The 22281-nt window shown below is 43.5% G+C and overlaps 2 protein-coding genes across 5 annotated transcripts in view; both read left to right on the top strand.

The window, feature by feature from the left end:
- The window catches only part of si:ch211-200p22.4 (phosphatidylinositol-binding clathrin assembly protein), a 58235-nt gene extending 41839 nt beyond the window's left edge, over positions 1 to 16396 (top strand). For all 4 annotated transcript variants that reach the window (XM_053415989.1, XM_053415990.1, XM_053415991.1 and 1 more), the window contains exons 13-19: positions 223 to 318; positions 5622 to 5756; positions 5975 to 6005; positions 6312 to 6444; positions 11103 to 11159; positions 11396 to 11512; positions 11728 to 16396. In XM_053415989.1, coding sequence (XP_053271964.1) covers positions 223 to 318; positions 5622 to 5756; positions 5975 to 6005; positions 6312 to 6444; positions 11103 to 11159; positions 11396 to 11512; positions 11728 to 11742 — 584 coding nt within the window. In that variant the 3' untranslated portion in view covers positions 11743 to 16396. The remainder of the gene's footprint in view (positions 1 to 222; positions 319 to 5621; positions 5757 to 5974; positions 6006 to 6311; positions 6445 to 11102; positions 11160 to 11395; positions 11513 to 11727) is intronic.
- Positions 16397 to 17481: 1085 nt separating this feature from the next.
- zgc:92429 (uncharacterized protein LOC445063 homolog) lies at positions 17482 to 22281 on the top strand. The gene is made up of 11 exons (XM_053415999.1): positions 17482 to 17735; positions 18439 to 18488; positions 18595 to 18651; positions 19533 to 19687; positions 19907 to 20010; positions 20116 to 20168; positions 20557 to 20627; positions 20780 to 20882; positions 21146 to 21265; positions 21456 to 21518; positions 21658 to 22281. Exons 1-11 carry the CDS (start codon positions 17672 to 17674, stop codon positions 22054 to 22056), a joined length of 1239 nt encoding a protein of 412 aa, XP_053271974.1. The 5' UTR covers positions 17482 to 17671; the 3' UTR covers positions 22057 to 22281.

The raw sequence follows: 22281 nt of genomic DNA on the forward strand, positions 1-22281 counted from the left end.
TAATTAATAATTGGTGTTATTACTGGAGAAGGTTCTAAGGTTCATGTTCCTCAGACTGTCCATCGCTGCAGCTCCTCTTTTCAGCCTCTGTCTCAAACACTTGGTCTTAGCTCCTGTCCCTTTAAGAACCCCCCCCCCCCCCCCCCCCACGATAAAGACCAGTCTGCAGCTTCCAGAGCACAACCAGGATTTTAACGTGTCATATTTAACTGCATCCCTCAGGACTGGAGCAGACTGCACCGACCATGGCCGTAGATTTCGATGCCGTGTTTGGGAATAAAGCTGAACCCAGTAACAACGGCCACCAACCAGCAGCCGGTAAAAACAGCCTGCCCTGTCTGACTGTCCAGACGGATCCTTTTAACTTAAAACTAAAAACCTTTTGGCTTTGCTGGCGGCTCGAGCATTTTGAACTAACCCTCTGACTTGCTCCTGCAACTTGTGGCTGTTTCTGAAACTCGGCGGGTGATTCGTGGCTTCGTCACTTAACCTGCTGCTTGAATTATTATTAAGTTTCTGATATACATTAAGTTCATTTAAACTTCAAATGGATTTTCAAGTTAGGAAAAGAAGAACTTGCTGTCAGATCTCAAGGATTAGTTTTTATCAGTAGATAATCTTAATATAAGCTATAATTTGACTTTCTCCACCTTTTTAAATGAGTAAGAGAAAGATATATATATATTTATTCTCAAGTAAAGTAAGAATCTTCAAGAGTCTTTGTCAGAGTTTTGTTTTCACTCGACTGAATTTAAAGTTAACTGATCCCAGCTCTGTACCAGATCGACAGGATGATTTCTCTTTGTGTGTATTTCTTCAGGGTTTATTCATTTTAATAGGAAACTACATCATTTAACCACCAACCAGAGTCTTTGAGTCCAGTGAGAGACGATGTGTGTGAACCTTTTCTCAATCTGCTCAGTCCTGCCTTGTTGTGCTGTCCTTCCTGTAACGGCAGCTGCTTTGGACTGACGGCTTTTAAGTGTTGCCGGTCGGAGGCTCTGGCTCGGGGCCTCCTCATTAGCTCACTTTCTTTTAACCTCTCAGCAACTGACACAATCAATCTTGATGCCTCTCAACTCCGCTCTGGTCCCGAGAAGCTCCGGCAGAGTGAATAATTTTAAGTCACGGTGAGTTATCGACTGCTCCAGAAAGAAAACAGAGAAGCAGATAAGAGCGACTCCCTGCAGAGGTCGTCTGCAGACGGGTTTCATCATGAGATGAAGGAGGGAAGAGGAAGAGGAGGAGGCTGTGAGACTTCAGAGGAGGAAGGAGTTGGTGGTGGTGAATTAGATCTTTTCATCCTGATGACACTGATTAGTTTGACAGGATCTTCAAACGCAGTCAGGTCACAAACCACAAGTCTGGAAAAAACATCCTTAAACCATGAAATCATTATTGTTATAGTTTGTGTAACCAGTACAGTGATGGTCTTAAACCAGCCTGTTTAGAATGAGCCCTTTATAGATGATGAGATTCATTCTAAATCAATTATCCTCTCGATTAGTTGAACTCATTGAGCTGCAGCCAATAGGAATCAGTGTCTTCTGTCTTCCAGTGAATATCTAAAGAGTCGAAGCCTCAGGTTCAGTTTGTGAGCTGCTGGTTTCCTGTTGGACCTCGTGTGTGTCTCCAGTTTGTCTTTACACAAACTAACTCCTTCCTATTAATAGAGCCTGTGTTGAAGCTGCCACTACAACCACCAGTGCACCATCTGGGCCACTGGCAGCATTTCACATAAACCCCCCCTGCATGTGTGTAGCTACTGTATCCGTGTGTGTGTGTGCGTCCACGTGTCTGTATGTTTGTTAAGTGTTTGTAACCGTGTGTGCGTCTGTGTCTGTTTTACGCGTTGTCTGTCATTTCCATCCCATCTGTCTGCTTCTGCTCTTTGTGTTTTGTTGTTGTTGTTCACATCGTTCCTCACCCACCACCTCCTCCTCCTCCTCCTCCTCCTCCTCCTCTTCCTCCTCCCTCCATTTATTTCATCTCTCGCTCAGTTTTTGCCTCATCGTCTCCCCATCACACTTCACAAGGCAACAATCACACAGGCAACTCCTTTCCATCTGCTCTCCTCCTCCTCCTCCTCCTCCTCCTCCTCTTTTCTCTGCCTCTTTACATTTACAAAACAAGTCTTTTCTCCATCTCCTCCGCAAAGTGCATCGTCTTTATCTGAAATTGTATGTCCACTTTAAACTATTCAATTTGTGTAGAGGAAGCTGGAGGCATTGTTGTGGGGCTGGCTGTGCACAGTGTGTTTGTGCTGTCTTTACTTTGTGTTGTCATTTCCCATCATTAATATCTGTCTTCTGTTTACTTTGACAGTTCCTGCAATTATCTCTCTCCCTGTTTTTCTCTGCGGCCGCTTCTTCTTCTTTTCTTCTATTTCCATTCACATTCGTTTTTATCTAATTTGTTTATTTGATTTTGAGCAAATGTTGTAATTGCTGCATTTGTTATTTGCTGAATCCTCCCCGAGCAGAATCCAATATTCTGATTCTTGGTTTGTTGTTTTTTTTTTTAAATCAGGTTTCAGAATTTGATAATTGCATTTTAAATGAGCAGTTAAAGTTTTCCTCCCTTCTGCGTCTTCAATGCCTCGAAATTTATCTTTTCATCTCCATTTTTAAAAGTGAATCTTCCTGAACCCAATATTATCACTGGTTGATATGAATGAAAAACACTATAAAAGTCCTGTTTTCATACAATAAACTCATGAACACTGGCAGAGTCTTGGAAAGTGGAATTACCCGTCTAATAGATTTATTCTCAAAGACGTTTCCCATCATTTGAGCTGTTTCCCATCTCACTGATACATGTTCAAGTGTTCCTGCTGCTGATGAGTTTTGCTCTAATCACTGATTTGATATCATGAGAACGTGGACATGCATCATGATTCGCAGCTCAGACAATCTCGTGATCACGTAGTGGGAGAAGATAGAGATGTGTCATCCATCTTTATAATCAGGCTGCTGCTCTGTGTGACATCCACCACCCAGCGTGTTTAAAACAAGAAGATATTATTTAAGTGTTATTATTGTAGACTGTATTTATGACAAAATGCAACTATAGCCCAAACCACAATACATATCCCCTCCGTCTCTTTTACTGGTGAACCCACAGAGTCACATGCTCGGTGTCTGCAGAGGGTTTTTAGATCATTCACCCTTTTCCCAGTTTCTCTCACATTCAGTTTCACAGATTCACTCCACGGTGTCGGAATCGAACCCTTGACACGGATTCACTTCCTTCACTTTGATCTTCAGCGCAGTCGACTGTCGAATCCATCGTCTGAAACACCAAAACTAACATGAGCAGCGTTCTCCTCCCACATCGATGCATCCAGCTCAGCGTTCGCTTCATCACCTCCACTCCCCCCCCCCCCATCTCCGCCTCTCTTGCTCCCTCGGCTCAATTTAATTCACTGGTCTTTACCAACACAGAGCTTGAAGCATGTTGCCAAAGTGTTTTATCTTCGTGACAACAATAATGGAAATCTCGACAGTGGGGAGAGAAATTAGAGTCGAGAGAATTAAAAAGATGGAGGAACAAACTTCTTTCTCCCGCTGCTTTCTCTCCCCCCCCCCCCCCCCCCGTCTTTCTTCTCTCTCCAACTTTCCTCTTCCTCTCTGTTCCACATCTTTCCGTCTGTGTGAGCCTCCCCCCCCTCTCTCTCTCTCTCTCTCTCTCTCTCTCTCTCTCATCTGCTAAGCTAGCAGGAAAAGTGTTTTCTGAACCTCTTGTGTCAGCACCGCTGTCAGAGCAACACACCGCTTCCGAACTAAATATTATTCCTGCCTCTTTTTTCCACCCTCCTTTGCCTCTCTTTCTCCTGCTCCCCCTCCCCCTCCTCCCCTCCTCTCCTCCCCCTCTGGTTTCTGCAGGATCCACGTACATTTACAATAGTTTTCTTTCTTTAACTCTAATTCTGTGCAGCTTTGCTCCTGTCTTTTATTTACTCTTCCTTTCTGCAGGAATAGAAATCTAACCGAGCCAGATGCCAAACCTGGTTGTTAATATAAATGCATATCACAAGGTTATGTTTACACTTTTACCTTCAGTTTCTCCTTTTTATTTTTGCCTCGTTGACGTCTTCCTCCACCAGCGTCTTCGTTTAACTGTAGAATATCAAGTCTCAATTAAATTTATTTTCATTCATCAAGCGTAGCAGTTATTGGCATTTTGTATATGTTATGTATATCAGACGAATTTCTTTTACTTGCTAATATCGTCCCCCAAAAATCAACACACACAGCTGAGCCATTAGCTGACATGGGAACTTGTTGAAAAAGGTGTTTACACAAACACACACACACAGGAAATGACTCATTTACACCAGCCAGACATGGACAAACAATATGTAACACACAGGCGTGCACACACATGTTAACATGACAGTGACCGACACAGATCAATCATCTGGCTGCGAGCTACTGACTCAGGGATTACACACTCTGGAGACAAGGAGGCGTGGAGGGTGAAGTGGATCTGCTTCGAACAGGAACCTCCGTCGGTGGCGGCTCTATAGATCTTTATTTCTTAGCAAAAGCTCGGTGGATACACATTGAAAACAAATGAGAATCCCTCTTCAACTTTTCCTCTGAAATAAAGATATAGTCTGTATTCACGATAAGAAGTATTATTATTGCATTGACTTTGCTATAGTGTTAGTTATAGTTCAGCCTAGAAACCATTTGGAAAACATGAAACAATGATCTTGTTCTCTATAGTTACCAGATCTATAATGAGAAATATACACATTTGAGAAACGTCTATCTTGAGTCATGTGACTCATCACAACTCCTCATTCATAACAGCGAATTAGTTACGTCGCTCCACACGTGTTTAACTGCTTATTTTGTCTTTTTTTTTTTGTGCATATTGTCATATTAACTTTTTATATTTAATGTGAAGCACTTTGAAATGCCTCTGTGTTGAAATGTGGAATGTTAATACACCTGCTTTGCTTTGTTGTGGTTTTTGGAACCAAGACGAGTCAGCAACTTGTCTGCGTTGTGGTTGGTCTGGTTTGTACTGGCTGATTGGAACTGGAAGCCAGTATGTTGGTTTGTTTGTCAGCAGGTTTTCACAGAATATGTCAGAAGGTTGTTGTTGTTGTGTGGGTCAGGAAACAACCTATTAATACACTTTACGTAAGATTGTGAGATTTGGACTATTTTCACGTTTTTTCCTGTTTTCTTGGGGAATAATTCGTGATCTTGTTGAAAGAAATTAGGTTTTCATCTGGTTCTGTTTGCAGGATTGTGCAAAAAATCCATCACAGCTGGGACTCGTGACCTAATGTTTGCATCTTACAGGAAATTAAATAAAATTATGTAATAAATCCATATTTGTGCCTTTTTGTTGCCATCTAACTCTTCAAGTGCTGATCATCTGCTTGATTCCAACATGTGTGAACATCCAAACCTTCACCTGCTCGTTTCCATCTCTGATTGGTTGCTGGTTCTGAGCTGTTCTATGTGTTTGTGTATATCGATGTATATTTAATGGGATTTGCCTGCTCTTCTTTCCTCTGGGACTTCATGCTGCACTAACCTCTGTCTGTATCCCTCTCTATGAATCATATCTTATTCACATGTTGGAGTATGTTCCTCCTGCAGGTTTCGATGCTCTCGGGGACTTGATGAAGCCGACGATTCACGCACACAGCCAGCCTCCACCTCAAATGACCATCCATCACGGAGGGAAGATGCTCGCCAACGACCTCGACTCCTCTCTGGCCAACCTTGTGGGCAGTGAGTTTCCAGAAACATACATTTCACTTGGTGGTAAAACTCAAATGAAATCTTTCCGAGAGCCATTTTGCTTTCACGTGGCAGAAAATTTCTTTATTCTCCTTTTTTTAACAATAAATAATCCAATAGAACCGAATCCACCTCCTAGATTAGACTAAATGTTACGCCTCCCTTTGAGTGATGATCACTGAGCTCCTCTGGTTTCTGTCCCTCCTCAGATCTGCAGTTCGGTGGGATCCCAGCCAAGAAGTGAGTGTCCTGAGATCTGATGTTTTTTAAGTTGATCTTTTGTTGTTCTAGTGGGAGGTTTCAAACAGCGACAAAGACAATACACCCTCCTGCTGTACCCTATCACATAAGTTTAAATGGTCTTATGAGCTTAAAGCATTAAAGTTCGTGCAAACTCATTCTTTCTTAACTCGTGTACATCCTGGAGGACAAATGTATATAAAGATTAAACGCTTCCAGGACATGATTTTGGTGTCTGAGGTTTAAAAAGAGAAACATGACCCTGACGGTGCGCTTGTTTTGTGGCCCTGCTCCTCCCTCTCCCAGGCCAGAGATGCACTGGAGTCAGCCCGGGGAGAAGAAGCTGACGGGGGGGCACAACTGGCAGAACAAGACCATGTCGACCACACAGTGGGGCCCGGCGCCCGTGGCCCCACAGCCCATGCCTGTACAACATGTGGTAAGGAGACTATGAGAACGTAACTGAAAGGATATTAGATATTAGATATAGATATACTTCTATTAGTAATTTGAAGCTAAATTAACTTAAAGGTTCATAAAATCTTGGTCTGCAGCGTCGTTACAAGACAAAACACGAGAATGAGACAAACCATTAAATCAACCAATCATAATCCAGGGTTCCAAGTTAACACTGATGTACATAAATATGAAAGCACGTCTGTTCACTGAGGAATTAATATTTTAACTTAACTGTCTGGTCATCTGACCAATCACGTGTGGAACTGGACTTTCTGCAATGTCGTCAGTTCAACACTATAAAGGTGATTAACAAGATTAATTTATACATTTATAGGAACCAGAACCTGACTGATAAAAATCAGCTGATATGATCCTTTCACACACATTTGTATCTGTATCATATTTTGCAGATTTTAACTTATTTTACTGAATAAAAGATGCAAAAAAAACGTTTTATTTAACATGAGAAACTATTTTCTTAGTTCAAGTTGAATATATTTGGTTGTTTTGTTAAGTGATGATAATGGAAACTCCCGAATACTAAAAAGCTCCAGACACATTGATTTATTCACACACTGAATCTGTGTGCATGAGTATCTGTTGTACCTTGTGTGTATAAATGAAAGTCAAGTATATAACTGCCTCTGCATGGTGTGTGTCTGTGTGTGTGTCTCTGTGTGTGTCTGTGTAGCTGCAGTTTCTGGCTGATGCAGACAAACTGTCACTAACTCTTCCTTTCTTTCTTTCTCCAATATCTATCATTTTCTCTTTTTTCCTCTCTCTCTCCTCCTCCTATTGGTCCGCTCCTTTCTCCCCTCACCACCTTCACCCCCCCCATCTGTCATCTCCTCTAATCTGTCCTTCCTGTCCCGCTCGTCCACCTCATGTTTTGCACTGTCATCCACTCGTCTTCCTTCCCGTCTTCACTCGTTCCTGTTTCATGGCGACTTGTGTTTTGCGTGGTCATCTCCTCCGTCCTGTTTTCGCTTCACTGCTCTCGACATCTGCCCGGCCGGGTTGTGACCCCTCCTCTGTTTTTCTGTCTTGTTCTATTCCTTTGCTTCCTCCTGTTCTCTTTCTGCCTACGTTTGGTCTTTCTACCTTTTCGGTTTTTCCTTTCTCCAATCATTCATTCTTCATCTATCCCTTTTCTATTCCAAACCCGTTTCCCGTCTTTCCCTGACATCGACCTCTCTTATTTCATTCTCTAACTCTTTCTGTCGCCCTCTTTCCTTCTCTCGCTCTCCATCTCATCATGCTCTTTCTTTGCCTCCCTCTTTCATCATCTCAAACTCATTTTCATCATCTCGCACTCCTCTTCTTGGGTTCTCTTTAACTCTCGCTCTGTCGCTCTTTCTCCTCCTTCTCTCTCTCTGTCTTTTGTCTTTTTCCCTGTTGCGTCCTGATGCAGAATGGAATGTTCTATACTAGTTATGTAAGTACTTATCCCTGTTCAGTCCTAACGACCTGCTAAATACCTTCTATTATGTGCTTCTCTCCTTCCTCCTGCCAACTTCCTCTTCCTCTCTGCCTGTCACCTTCTGTCTCTTAATTGAATTCCTTGAAGAAAATGTTCACCTCTGTTTTTCAGGCATCATGTTCTGCACTCGTTAAATAAGAGCTGATACCAGGAAGTCAAAGTGTTTCCTCTTCTCGTCCGTTCCTTCCTCTCAGTCTATTTAAAAGATTGATTTCTGCTTTGTGTGTTTATCGAAACCAGCAAAACCATTAGGGCTGGATTTAAAAATTAAATCCTTTTCAATAATATTCCTAATTTCCATTTGGTTAATAGTTTGGATGCTTTCAACCTGAAGATTTGTTGTTCTCTCATTAAACCAAACAAAACATACAATATTGGAAGATGTATATTTTATACCGAAGCGTTGGTAAATACCTTAAAAATATGAGTTGATTAGTTTGAAGTCAAAATAAGAACAAATACATATTTAATAATAGTCTATGTATTAAATGTTTATACAGGGTTGATGCACTTAAGAGTTTTATAGGTTGGCTTTGTTGCAGAAGCATAAACTGCTCTGATTGGCCAGCTGGACCACTCTGTTGTGATTGGTCCACGGCTTCCGGTACGTGCAGGAAGTGCTCAAAGTGCTTTATGAAAAATAGATGTCGTGTGACGAAAGCACGATTCAAATAATGAGGCAGTTATTCCCTCTTGTCTTTGCTTTCTTCGGTGAGCGGTGAACTGAATCCTGCCTTCAACAAGAATAGAAAAAGAATATACAGCTTTGACCCTGATCAGTTTATTTTGTTGGAGACATGATTGTCCTGAAGAAATAAACTTTTAACTCTTTTTGACAGTTGTAAAAGTCTCAAAGCAGCGAACCCAACTTGCCATAACTCAACAAACAAGTCGGAGCATCACAGGAAGCTCAGCGGCTCATAATCTCACTGTCGAGCATCACTGGCATAAATCAAATCCATATCTGAGATTCCCACCAGCACGCTGAGGTCGTGTCGGTCTCCACTCGCTTCATACTCAAAGTGCCTGTAAAGCTTTTCTCTTATTTGTCCTTCAGTTGCCCGTGTGGGTCGTTCCAGGTCGTTTGTCTGACTTCACAGATTGAGAAGAACGAAAGTGGCCTTTAGAGGCAGAAGGCACAGGGAGCTGCAAAAGTTCAGCTCTGAATCACTAGAACCAGGATGAAAGATGTTATAAACTATTATATATATATATATATATATATATAGATGTGTATATATAGACTGATAGTACGGGCTACACACTAGAGAGAAAGGAAAGGGCAGAATAAAAAGACTGATAGAGACGAAGGGGAATGTTAAGTCGTCTGGGCTCAAAGACTGAAACAGAAGGTGAAGCGCTGCCGAAATGTCAGGACACCTCCTGCGTTTCTCTCCCAGACATCATCGTGTCATTCTTTCTAAAATTAAATGGACTGATTCCCGCTGTCATTGTTGCACAGACAAGACGGACGAGTCTCAATCCGCTCAGACAGTTTGTTGAGTGGAGCCTGGTCCTCAGGTGGGATTCATCTCCGTCCTGTGAGGCAGCTGCTGGGAGAGTTCACACTGATCGATGCTCATGATCACATTTCAGAGGCTTGTTCCCTGGAGGCTGGAAGTAAAAGATGAAACCTGATCAGAGGCTTTGATCTTCCTCCTGAGATCCGTTCAATAGGTCGACTGACTCAACGAGAAAACTCCTATACAGAACTTATTTAACAAACAATGCATGTTCCTAGTATAAGGACCATTGAATCACATGGTGTTTAGGTCCATACCGGTTATATAACAGACCCACTGAGGCGTGCAGCAGAAAGAAAGTTCCTCTCCAGTTCATCCCAGTGACTCCTTATTAACCGAACCTAAGATCCTTCAATAATCTAGAACACAAAGCAACGATCAACACGTCAAACCCCATTTAATCCAACTGTAACAGTACATTCACAGCCAAGGGACAAAATATTAATTATGTCCTTGTTTCCCACGAGTTATGAGAATAATTAAAGCAGTTTTGTTTAAAGACAAATTGAACAATGGTTAAATACAGACTAGACTGTTTGTAGAGATCAACCAACAACACCAGCTGGTTCTTAAAAACATTCATTAAGCTGTCGTTGCAGAAGAAGAAGATAGTTTTTATCTTTCTTATTCGTGTTGTTCTCTGTAATCCAGCTGATCTATGATGTCAACACACAGCTAACGACTGTTTAGTGTAAAATATAGAACCTGATGTTCCCTGTGCTTCTCACCTGTGACGTCTTCCTCCAGCCGAGTGGAAGCACTCAGTGACTGAAGCGTTTTATTAAGTCCTGTTCACAGTGATGGATTAGCTCCGTGAAGGCAGCCGCATTCTCCTGCAAGCTGCTTTTAATGACTTCTTAAAAATAGTGGGAAACCTGGGGGGGGGGGGGGGGGGGTGCTGACGTGCAGCAGAGCAGTCTCAACTTGTGACTGCAGCAAATACTGTACATGACGGGGGGGGATCACGCTGGTGTTTATCCTGTAATGTGCAGATGCTTTGCAGGTATTCACAACTGGGGGAAAATGCAGATACTTGTTTGTCGGCTTTGAGAGAGGTTGTCACCGGGCCTGGAACTCTGCTGTGATATTACCGCCGGCTTCAGATAATTCATCTGACATCTGTGTATATTAATACTTGGTGTATATACTTCAGGTTTGTGCATCTTCACGTCTCATCTCGGGAAATGATTTTCCTCCTGAGACGTTTGCTGATATGAAACAGTGACCGTGTGTTTGATTTGTGAAGTGAGGAGGGCAGGGCTCTACACTGTCCTATGGAGCCACCCCTCTTAGAGCTGTGGTAATGATTGCTCCCAGTAGGATTCCACTAAGTACCTCTGCTGCATGCTGGGTTGTTGTGCTCCTACTGTGCACACACACTTTATCGGCTTTAAATATATTCTCCTTGCACTCACTGTACAGACGGGTGAGTTTTATTTATTGCGTTCAAGCGAGACAGTTGTAATAGGGACGGATGAGATGTGTGTCAGAGATGATGACACTGAAATGTGTTTTAATTTGAGATTTTGTGGTAATAATGTGCAACAAGTTTTCATGAAGCTTCTGACTCGTGTGTTTTCGGTCCATCGCTGTTTTTTCCACCTGCTCAAAGTAGATTTCTGTTTTTCTCTCCAGGCTCCAGCTCCCATGGCTTTCCCCATGACCTCACCGCAAGTGCCTGTGTATGGAATGGTGAGTGTGCTGCTCTTCTTATTGTTGATTAATGTGCAGTTTATGTTTTGATGAAAACGTTGTGTTTGGTCAAAGCAACAGTCCAAAAGATTTTCAGTTTGTGTGCATTGATTTGATGCTTTTAATCACACTTTTTCTGGAGAATACACAGTAAACCTCCATGTTTAACTTGCTCTGTTCTTTCTTGTTTTTCTTTCCCTCCATCGTTCTCCACCTCTTCCCCCCCCCGTCTCCAGGTGCCTCCCCAGATGGGTCAGATGGGCGGGGTACAGGTGATGGGTCCTCAGCAGATGATGTACAACCAGGCTGTTCTCAGACCCACCAACCCCTTCGCACCCATGCCCGGCGCCCAGGTGATGCTCGACACACACCACACAGAACCACCTTCACTTTGTTGGAATCAGTCAGAACAGTTACACTGGGTATTTCAAACCGCTCATTACATTTTATGATGAATTCCTGCTGTAAAAATCCTGTTCTGGCTTCCAGGCAAAGTGCTTTTCAATAAATTGTTTGTTGAAATGATCAAAACAAACGTTTCTCTCTCTCTCTCTCTCCGTCTTCTCAGATGCAGTTCATGTAATCCAGTCGGGGGGGTAAGCAGAGTGCCAAAAGCGACAAACAAACAAACCACAGAAGAAGAAAACACAGGAGAGGAACGATCAGACGGACGGAGGAATGATTTGATCAAGTTTAAAATGACTAAGACGACAAGAACCGACACCAAAACAGGAAGTGGACAGAGGCGGAGATGACCCAACAGAAGATGGAGGGGTGGGGGGGGTAGTGTGGTGTCATCCTGGCTGGTCGTTGTCTGAAACAACTCTGTGTGTGTTTGTGTGTGTGTCTGTGCAGCTTCTTCTCGTGGTTCTGATTCGTGTTTTAAATCCCATCGATGGAGTGATGTTTCAGGAGAGGGAATAAAGGACGAGAGAGAAAGACGTGAGGACAGACGGGGGGGGGGGGGGGGGACCTACCTCTGGTTTTCAGGCAGACGTTGTGTATTTATATATCTCACTGCTGCGAAAGTCTCTGCTGCAGAATTAGCTTTATTTCATACTGGTGCTATCTCTTCTTCTCTGGGTTACTGCCGCCTGCAACGGCAACTCGCGAGTGTTTTACGAGAGGACAGGAGTTAATTTAGTGTGAGTGCGGAGGTGTGTTGTGTGTTTGTGCAGAACGTGTGTACTTGTGCACTGCAGTTGTTTCAGACGATGCCCTCACAACCGACCTCTATTCCTCCCCCCCCCCCTCGTTCTCCGACTGCGTCCAATCAGCGAGGGATGTTACGTCTTCTGGTGTTTCCCGAAGTTTTCTGCTCTGTTGGGAAAATCTTAGTATTTTTTTTCCGATCTCTTTTCTCCTGCGACCTCTCCTGAACGTTATCGGGGCTTGTACAGCAATTTGTTGAATCATTTTGTTAATAGTTGAGTGTTTTGCTGTTATGGGTTTTTAAGCTAAAGTCTTTGTTACTCATCCGGCAGCGTTTTCTTCTCTTCAGGCCACAGATGCACACAGAGCTAGCACAACATGCTAGTGCGGTCAAGAGGTGTCGGGTTACGTACAAGCGCTAGTAATGTTCCGTTGTGTGTCCGTGTGAAATGGTGCAGCTGTTGTGCTAACAGCTAATTCATTAGCCAGCCAGGGACACACAAGTGTGAGCTACCGTTAAACTTTGCAAGCTAATGCTAAACTGTTCTTCAGTATTTCTCTTTAAGATGTTCAAACTATCGTAGCTGTTGAGCTAACAGCTAGCCAGCCGAGAACAATTATTGACAGATTGTCCCAAAAACACGACAATTTCACTGCGATGTCTGGACAGTTGTTGGTCAATAGCACAAATTTGTGAGTCAAAGTAAACAAAACATTTAACACGATCAATTCCTTCCCCTTGTGAGTAAATCTACAAAATTTGAATCTTTAGCTAGGCGCGATTTTTCGTGCTTATTTTGAATAAATTTCTACTTTTGCCGTGCTAGCATCATTAGCCCGTTAGCCCCTTGCTGATCTGTGTGTGTCTGCTCGTCTTGTGTTCATCAGATCGCCGAGCGGATTCAAACATCGAGGGGTTTCTAAAATAAGACTTTTTCCATTAGTTCACGTATTCACGTAATGTGCCAATGATTGTTGACGGCAGCACTGAGCGAGTCACATGTTACTGAATCAAGTTGAGGTCACTTTAAATTGCACTGAATCAAAGTGAGTCTCTTCTAGTGCGACTGGTTCTGCGCCGAGAGCCGAACGCTGCATTGTTACTGGGAAATTCGGAAGGGGGGGGGGGGGGTTAAATTTGACTCGTGTACGAAGTCGTGGTCATTCTTCAGCCAAAGCTTTCATCGCCACGAGTTTGTCTGTCGGTGTTTTGGGATTTCATGTGTTCACGTGTACGCTAACACATTCATATGTATGTTTTCCATTGAGGGCTATTTCTGAGGGGTCACATGTTGAGCTGCGAGTCTGACATGAAATGTGCTCGTTTCGTTTTTTTTTGTAAAATCTAATTTTGTTGCAAAATGCACACGCGAAAATTTTGCACTGAAGTGACTATCCTGCCGAAGTGGAGCTGTCGCCGGATCTCCTGCAGGCGGCGAGAGATTTGTAAAAGACAGTTTTGGGTTTTACAATAACAAGTTTGTCGGATCTACCAGCCACATTGGCGAGTAACTTAACGTTATTTTCCTGCCATTTTAACAATGAACTTGAAACTGTTTGTACTCCCGTCCCCAGCGTCTACATCCCGAACCATCAGTGATAGTCCAGTCGACTCGGTCGCCGCTCTGTCTAGTCGCTCGCTCTAGAATTCTTTCTTTCAGTGTTTGGAGTGTGTAGATATGTAAACAAAGAAAACGACAAAAAAAAATAAATAGTGCTAATAAGCAGTTTGTGTCTCGATCGTCTGCTCTCACGCGTCGCTGTTGGATAGATATTGCTCTTGTCGCGGTCTTGTGTTAGCTTAGCCTCTCGTCATAGTGTAGAAGACGTCCCGCTGTAGGTGTCCCCACCTCGTCCCTGCCGCTGTCTCGTGACTCTAGCTCTTATCTCTTGGTGTCTCTGTCTTTTAGGTGTAGATGAAAACCTGTCGGAGGCTCGTTGGGTTTATGCTTCGCTTTGCCTCGAGCTTTAAGTCGCTCTCTCTTCTTTCAGCTTCACTCCAGTGTCCGTTAGGTTCCTCGTCTTTCTTTTCTCTTCCCGTCTTCACAACAACGGCTCGTCTTCGCCTCGTGGTCGAGACGTCAGCCGCCAACAAACTGTTTCTGATTGGACTGTTGAATCCCACATGGAGATTGGCTGAAGTTTCTGGTCCAGTCATGTTTGGAAATGAGCTAAATGCTAACGGATGTGAAGTCGTGTGCTCAGGACTCTCTTCGCCAGTTTCCACAATTCCCGACTAAATTGTTAAAATAACTTTGATAGAAGAACAAACTCTATAAAGTCTGAAGCCTCAAATCCTCTGGGGCCCAGAATAAAAAGACAGTTGCATTCAGGCACTTGCAGAACTATTTGTTTAATGGACGCCTCCTCTTTCTGTCTATCGGTGGTTCTGGTGTCTTCTGGGACAATCCGTCTCACTGTCTCTAATCAGATGTGATAATTTGTCGGATCAGGAAGCGAAGCCGCTTTGATGCAAAATCAAATCATGTCATTGAGGATCTGATCCTTTCTGATGTTGAATATCCAGCTCAGAAAACACAGGAACAGTCACGTCAGGATTTTCTCAAGAGCTCCCCCCCCCCGGTCAGTTTCTTTTCTGTTTTGTAAACCTTTAGATTTCTCTGCATGGAATCCAGTCCTGCCTGTTGCGTGGAGGTTTGATTTCTCTTTGTGTCCCTTGTGGTTTCAAAGTTGTGGAGTTCTGTGCGATACACGGCGAAGAAGAGGAGGATGAAGAAGAGGAGGAGGAGACCACTGTGGTTGTTTTCGTTTTATCTTCGTCACTGGCTCACGTCCTGAGCGTCCATGTAACTGCCAGTAATTAAAACAGCTTTATCACTTCGGTAATGCGCGTATCCGGGGGGGGGGGGGTTGGCCGAGCATGCAGGCTCCTCTTTCGGCAACTCCCTCCCTCGAAGCTCTCTCTCGCTCCTCGTCTGGGAAAGTCCCCGGTACGACTGCCGCTCTCTGGGATTGCCCAACGGCTCGGGCGGCCTAGCATCCGATCGGCCTGGTGGGAAGTGTGTGAACTTTAACCTGCTGCCGCCTCCTCCCTGCGTCGTGTAGCATGAATCCAGACGGAGGAGCTGATGAACCTTGATGTCATTTTAACACATTCTCTGCTGAGGCCAAATGTCGGGGGGGCGGACTCCTCTCTCTCTTTCTGGGGTCGGTGAGAGCATGGTTGTGTTGTTGATGTTTGTTGTCCTCTTCTCCCCCCCCCGAACAAGCATGATGTTGACAGTGGTGGTGATACTGATGGTGATAACCCCCCCCCCCCCCCCCCCCCCCCTCTAGTCCCTGTTGTCCACACGTCTCCCTAAAGAGCGAAATGGATCAGACTTTCTTGACCAGTCATTTTCCGTCCACGGCAGTTTGAGCTGAATTGGACAGAAGGAGACAAACCTGTCGGGTGTCCCTCGTCCTCTGGGTCTCTGCACGCTTGTGGCGCCCCCTGTGGGTCGCTTGTGCAAAGTGGAACAGATTCTAAATGGTCCTGGTTGTCGTCGGTGTCAAAGATCTCGTGCACGCTCAGTTTTTCTACATCTGTGTTTTTTGGTAAGAAACCTCGGATTGCTGCCTCACTCTTCTGTACATAGACACACACAAACACACAAACACACACACACACGACACGCAGCTTGACTACACACACTTATAACCTGCATTATTTTTCATTTACTCTTTATTTTTCTGAACAGATATTCGTGTTCATACAGCAGTATATATTGGTATGATTACTACTCGGTGGGGGGGTGGGGGGGGGGTGAAACAGGAAGCAGATTTCGAGGGGCAGCAAATCAGGATCAGCCATTAATTCTCAAAGATGCCAAATGTTTTAGTTTTTGAGCAGAGTTCCAACTTTTAATCGGTTCCTCTCTCTTCTGTCTCCCCCCCCCCCCGTCTCTTTGTACATTTTTTCTATTTATTTAAAGCAGAATTATAGATTGTATCAAGCATGGAAAGGCTAACAAATGTTACAGTGGACAAAAATCACAGGCTTTTATTTTACAGCAGTATATTTGTTTATTCAAAGGATTTGTTTTTCTCTTTTTTGGAAGAAATAAAGTCATTTTCCATTCCTACATCTGTTTCTGAGTTTTCTTGATCTCGACCCACGACTGCAAACTGGAAACTGGAAATCCACTGAACCTTAAAATCTTCTGGTTTTTGATTCAGCTCCACAGGACTCGGTGTGTTTTCTTAATTCCTCGTTTCTGGTGAAATCTCAACATGTTCAGATGTTTCATGTCTGATGCAGGTTCTGCACATTCGCTCTTTAAACCCAGTTGATCCTGAATACAGCCCAGATATTCACATTTTAGAATCTGCCTGCAATAAACTGTTTTCTCCTTTTAATGCACTGCTCAAGATGTTTTTAATGTGTTTTCATATCAAACAACTAACAAACTAACAACATGTTAAATGCACTGTGGTTATTGTTTGTCTTTAATTTGACCCAAATCCTTTTAAACCACTGTAAGATACTGTCAGAGAAAAACATTAATTTATCTTTTAGAGCCTAGTTTCTGTTTTGTTGTGTGTTTTTGTGTACACCTCTTCTGTTGTGTTACTGCAGAACAGCTGAGGCATTTAGATGCAGGGTCCTTCCTCCTGACTCCCATGATGGAACTGGTTGTGTACGTTCCCCCCCCCCCCCCCCCTGATCTATTAGCTCGTGTTTCAGGGTTTTTCCTTCTCGACTACGTGTTTCTTCTGAAGAGATGAAACTCAGAGTCTGAGAAACGGCAGCGTTTGTTTTTTACTGAATCATTTATATTTTACCTGCTGTCGTCGCTCAGATGATGAATTTCAGACCAAACGACCTAAAAACTTATTTTTACAAATCCAGTCTTTCTCCTGAAGAACTGATATATGCATTAAATTATAGAATTTACCATATATACATTTTGCTCCAGTCTACCCTTTTGAGAAATATGTAATTGAAGCTTGATATTTCAAAAATGAACAATTAATGTTAATAAAAAAAAGAAATTAACGTGGAGCCAGTGAAAGTGACAGATCCATTGTGGCGGCTGCTGGTTCCCAGTTGGCCTGATGTGACAACCGACACTCACCAGCAGGAATGTCCCCCCCCCCCACCCCCCCCACCCCCCCACCCCCACCTCAGATAAGTTTTGACAGCTGTAAATAGACAGGGGGGGGGGGGGTTGAAGAGGGAGGTGAGCTGCTATTTTTATCTTTTCATTCAGTCAGGCTCAAACCAGAGACAGTCGTTCGGCTCCTTCCAGAAAAAACCTCCACAGAAACTTCTGGAGCCGCGGCTTCAGAGATCAGAGCAGATTTAAACCACCGGTGACTGTGGAGTGAAGAAGAAGAGGAAGAAGAAGAAGAAGAACATGACGCTGCTCTGCTACAACAAAGGCTGTGGAGAGAAGTATGAGGCCGACCAGAACAAGGCCGGTGAGATCCTGCTGCTCGTTCTGCTGCTGGACCTTTAAAAGAGTTTCTCTGCTTCAATCTTCTGGATTTGATTCCTCGGAGGAAGTCGGTCGAGGAAAGATCTTTAATTCAGTGGTTATTGTGACTTGTAGTTGTACTTATAGTTCTCAGATTTGATTTCATTCTGTCTTAGAGAAGTTTAGATTTTAATGAAGTCTATTTCACAGAATATGAAATTTAAAAAGGAAAAGTATGTGTTCTAGAAAACAGTAATAGCTTCTATGAAAACAAGAGATTTCGAAATGTAGTTTTGTGTCTCCTGAACCCAAACAACAGTGATAATGTATTTTAAAATTAGGAACCAAACAATTGAAAATATTAGCCTGTTGCACAATTAAAAGCTGGTAACAATCACAAATTTGAATTAACAACTCTTTATATTTGTGTTTTTTCTGCTTTGTTTGCAAAATGAATAAAATAACAGTTTTAAATGGAAACAGTAAAACATAGAGACAAATATTGCAAATGATAAGAGATGAATCTGGATGAACCAGTCCTCCTAGTGGTTGAACCACGTTGAACCACGTGTCCGGGGACAACTCTGATCCTGGATCTGTTTTCCTTTACGGGACACACTGAGCTGCTGTGACCTCTGACGACAGCTGAACGCAGCTGAGCCAGTTCGTCTAAATCATGACTCAGCGTTTCTCTCTCCTCCAAACAGATTCCTGCCTCTTCCACCCAGGAGTCCCCATCTTCCACGACGCTCTGAAGGTGAAACCAACAAACAAACAAACATGTAAACAACAGCTTGTGTTTCCCTACTGGTTCCAACCAGGTGTGTGTGTGTGTGTGTCTGTGTGTGTGTGTTTCCCTGCAGGGTTGGTCGTGCTGCAGGAAGAGGACCACAGACTTCTCAGAGTTTCTCTCCATCAAGGTACAAACAGCTCGGGGTCAAACAGGAAGTTCATGATCCTGTAGATTCATTTTTTACAGTGTTGAACTGAAGCAGAGAGAGAGAGGACACTCTACATTAAGGACGAGCAACAGAACTAATTAGATGTTGTTGAATATGAATATTGATGGATTTATATTTAATTATTAAAAGCAGATACATCTTGTAGTTAAAGCCTCATTAACTGGATTCTTCTTGGTTCATTCACATATTCATATTTAACTGTTTTCTATTAAGTTACTAATAAATGCTTATTAATACAAAAAGTGTTTGTAAGAGTAAACAAGTCGATTCTATGATCAATAACTACAAATCAATATATTCTCTCTCTCTCTCTCTCTCTCTTCTGTCTGTCTGTCTCACTCTCTCTTTCCCTCTCTCTTTTCTCTCTCCTTTCTCTGTCTCCTCTGTCTCTCTCTCTCACTCTTCTGTCTGTCTCTCTCTCTCTTCTGTCTGTCTGTCTCACTCTTCTCTATTTCTCTTCTCTCTTCTCTCTCTCCTCTGTCTCCTATCTCTCTTCTCTCTCTCCTCTGTCTCCTATCTCTCTTCTCTCTGTCTCTCCTCTCACTCTCTTCTCTGTGTCTCTGTCACTCTCTTCTCTCTCTCGCTTTCTCTCTTTGTCTCCTCTGTCTCTCTGTCTCCTCTGTCTCTCTCTCTCTCTGTCTCACTCTATTGTCTTCTCCCTCTCTCTCTCTCTCTCCTCTATCTCTCTCTCTCTCTCTCTTCTGTCTGTCTTTCTCTCTCCTCTCACTCTATTCTCTGTGTCTCTGTCACTCTCTCTCTCTCCTGTCTGTCTCACTTTATTCTCTTCTCTCTCTCTCTCTCTTCTTCTCTCTCTCTCTCTCTCCTCTGGTTTTGAACAGGGTTGCACCCGTGGGCGTCACAGTGATGTGAAGCCCCAGGAGCCTCTGCAGCCGGAGGTGACTTCAGACAAAGGGGAAATCAAACAGGCCAACGGCCGGGAGATAATCTACCAGGGACCCAAATCTGCAGAGGCGCTGCAGAGAGAGAGACCCAGGTGTGTGTCTGTCTGTGTGTAGTTTGTACAACCAGAAGTTTAGTCTTTCTGCTCACGTAACCTTGGAACTCCTTGATGCAGCCGCTCGGGGCTCAGAGGTCAGGACGGGGTCACATCCCTGGGATCAAACATTCAGTCGATAACGTCACGAATCAGAGTGTGTGTCTGAGTTTGTGTACTTCCTTTTGTGTTAACACCCATGTGTGTGTGTCTGCACAGTTCAGAGGAGTCAAAGACCAAATTGCCGCAGAAAGTGTCGGCGTCTCTGGCTCAAATTCTGGAGAAGCTGAAGATCAGTGACCGAGCGGAGAAGGAGCAGAAAGGTCAGTGTGTGTCTGTGTGTGAGTCAGAAGTGTTCCAGCTGATTGTGTGTTTTTGTGTGTTTGGTTTTCTTTCTCATCTTCATTTGACTGTTTCTCCTGCGACAGAGAGTCAGACTGTGATGCAGGGAACTCGCTGCAAGAACTCAGGATGCAAAACAGTGAGTGTCCGGATCACTCACACACACACACAGACACAGACACACACACACGCACACACATACATATACACACACAACACACACAGGTTCCTCCACTTCAGTCCTTTAACGCTTAGCAGCAGCGCTCTCTAGTGGAGGAGGCTGGTAACTGAACATCACTGTGATGGATCCATGAGGTTTAAAAAAAAAAAATTACACTAAATTTACTTAAATTATAAGTTTGAAACATTTGTATCCAGGTTTCTTGTATTTTATACAAATTCACACCAATATCTGCAATGAAATATCTTCTATCTTTATTGTTGTAAAAGTAAAATGACATAAATACTCAGCAGATTAAAATGTCCCATATAATCATGTAGTAGAATATGAATGTTTGTGTGTTCAGGTCTTTAACGGTCCAGAGACGGATCTGGAGGTGTGCACCCACCACCCGGGGGGGCCCGTCTTCCACGAGGGGTGAGACACAAGAACACATCACAACTTCTACAGTTTATAATGGTTTATTAAATACTTTAAACCATTATAAGACAGTTTCTACAAAAGACGAATGTAAACACACTTGTTTTTCTAAAAGCAGTAGATAAATACTTCTTATTATTTGTGTGTAGGTACAAGTACTGGAGCTGCTGCTGCATAAGGACGGTCGACTTCAACGCCTTCCTGGACCAGAAGGGCTGCACCACGGGGAAACACCGCTGGATCCCAAAGCAGGTGAAGACACCGGCAGCTGGGACACGACTTAGAAACATCCTCCAACTTTAATATAGAAACGTTTGATTAAAAGAAAAAGTCCTAAAAGAAACTGAAGGAAGGAAATCTTTCATTTAGACTCTGAAAGACATTTATTACTCACTATTGTTCTGTGTCTACAAAATAAAGATAAATAAATGTGTTTGAAGTTTCTAATCAGTTCCAGAACCTGGTTTATATCTCGTGTTTGGACTCATTCAGTTTGTGTGTCTGTGTGTCGACAGGACAAGAAGAAGGTGGCGTGTCGACATGATTGGCACCAAACTGGAAATAGTGTTGTTGTAACGATTTACGCCAAGAACGCAAACCCCGAGTTCACCTGCATCGAGGCCAACGGGACCGTGGTGAGTGGCACCAGGAAACATTCATTTCATCATTCATTTCTACTTGAACTCTAGTTAATTGACTAATTTAGCTTGAAGCGATTAAACAGACCAAAGCTCCAGATCTTCAAAGCATCAATATTGGTTTTATTCATTGAAATATTGAAGCAGAAACGAGTTGAAGCTCAAACTTTCCTCCTTTCACCCGCAGCTCTCGTGTCAAATCCAGTTTGATGGCAACAAGCTTTTCAAGAGAGACTTCCACCTGTGGGGGGTGAGTATTCTAACATGTAGAAATGTGTCAGTCAGAGGGAGGAGCTTAATCAAACCAGTGTTCAGACTGGTGTCTCTCTTCCCACTGGTCCATTGAGTTCCACGGTTATAGAAAATCCCATCTAACTGTATCTCTTCAGGTGATGGACGTCAAGCAGAGCTCCGTCAACATGGTGCCCAGCAAGGTGGAGGTCTTCCTGCGTAAGGCCGACCAGGTGTCCTGGGGCAAACTGGAGGATCCCAACCACAAACCAGAGCCGGAGCCCGAGGAGAACTCCACCGAGAACCAGCAGCCGGACTGGGACATCGCGGACGATGACATCAGCGACTCGGACGAGGAGTGGGCCTACGACACACCGGAGAACAAGCAGCTGGAAAAGGAACGAGAGGAGCAGAAGAAGAGGGCGGAGGAGGTGCAGAGGAAGGAGGTGGAGGAGGAGATGAAGAGGGCGATGGAGGAGAGGAGGAAGGCGGAGGAGGAGGAGGAGAGGAGGAAGGAAGAGGCCGAAGGATACGAGGACATACCGGATCTGGAGTGAATCCAGATGTGGATCAGATCTGATGTTTATCTCGAGTAATATTGAATTTCAACGTAAAGTTTCAAGATTCAAATAAAATGTAATTTAAACTTGTGAAAGTGAAGTCGTCTATAACATGAATAGAACCAGAAACTATGGAATGCAAATTCTATAAGAGAAATAAAGACTTTTTTTATCAGGTTCTTTGTCAAATTGTCTCATTTTGACACAAACATGGAAACTGGA

Source organism: Pleuronectes platessa, chromosome 23 (assembly GCF_947347685.1).
Source record: "Pleuronectes platessa chromosome 23, fPlePla1.1, whole genome shotgun sequence".
Taxonomy (NCBI): Eukaryota; Metazoa; Chordata; class Actinopteri; order Pleuronectiformes; family Pleuronectidae; genus Pleuronectes; species Pleuronectes platessa.

Coding starts and splice junctions, on each gene's coding strand:
- zgc:92429 (XM_053415999.1), top strand. CDS start 17,672: ATGACGCTGCTCTGCTACAACAAAGGCTGTGGAGAGAAGTATGAGGCC. Junction 21,266..21,455: donor TCGAGGCCAACGGGACCGTG/GTGAGTGGCACC, acceptor TTTCACCCGCAG/CTCTCGTGTCAAATCCAGTT. Junction 21,519..21,657: donor GAGACTTCCACCTGTGGGGG/GTGAGTATTCTA, acceptor GTATCTCTTCAG/GTGATGGACGTCAAGCAGAG.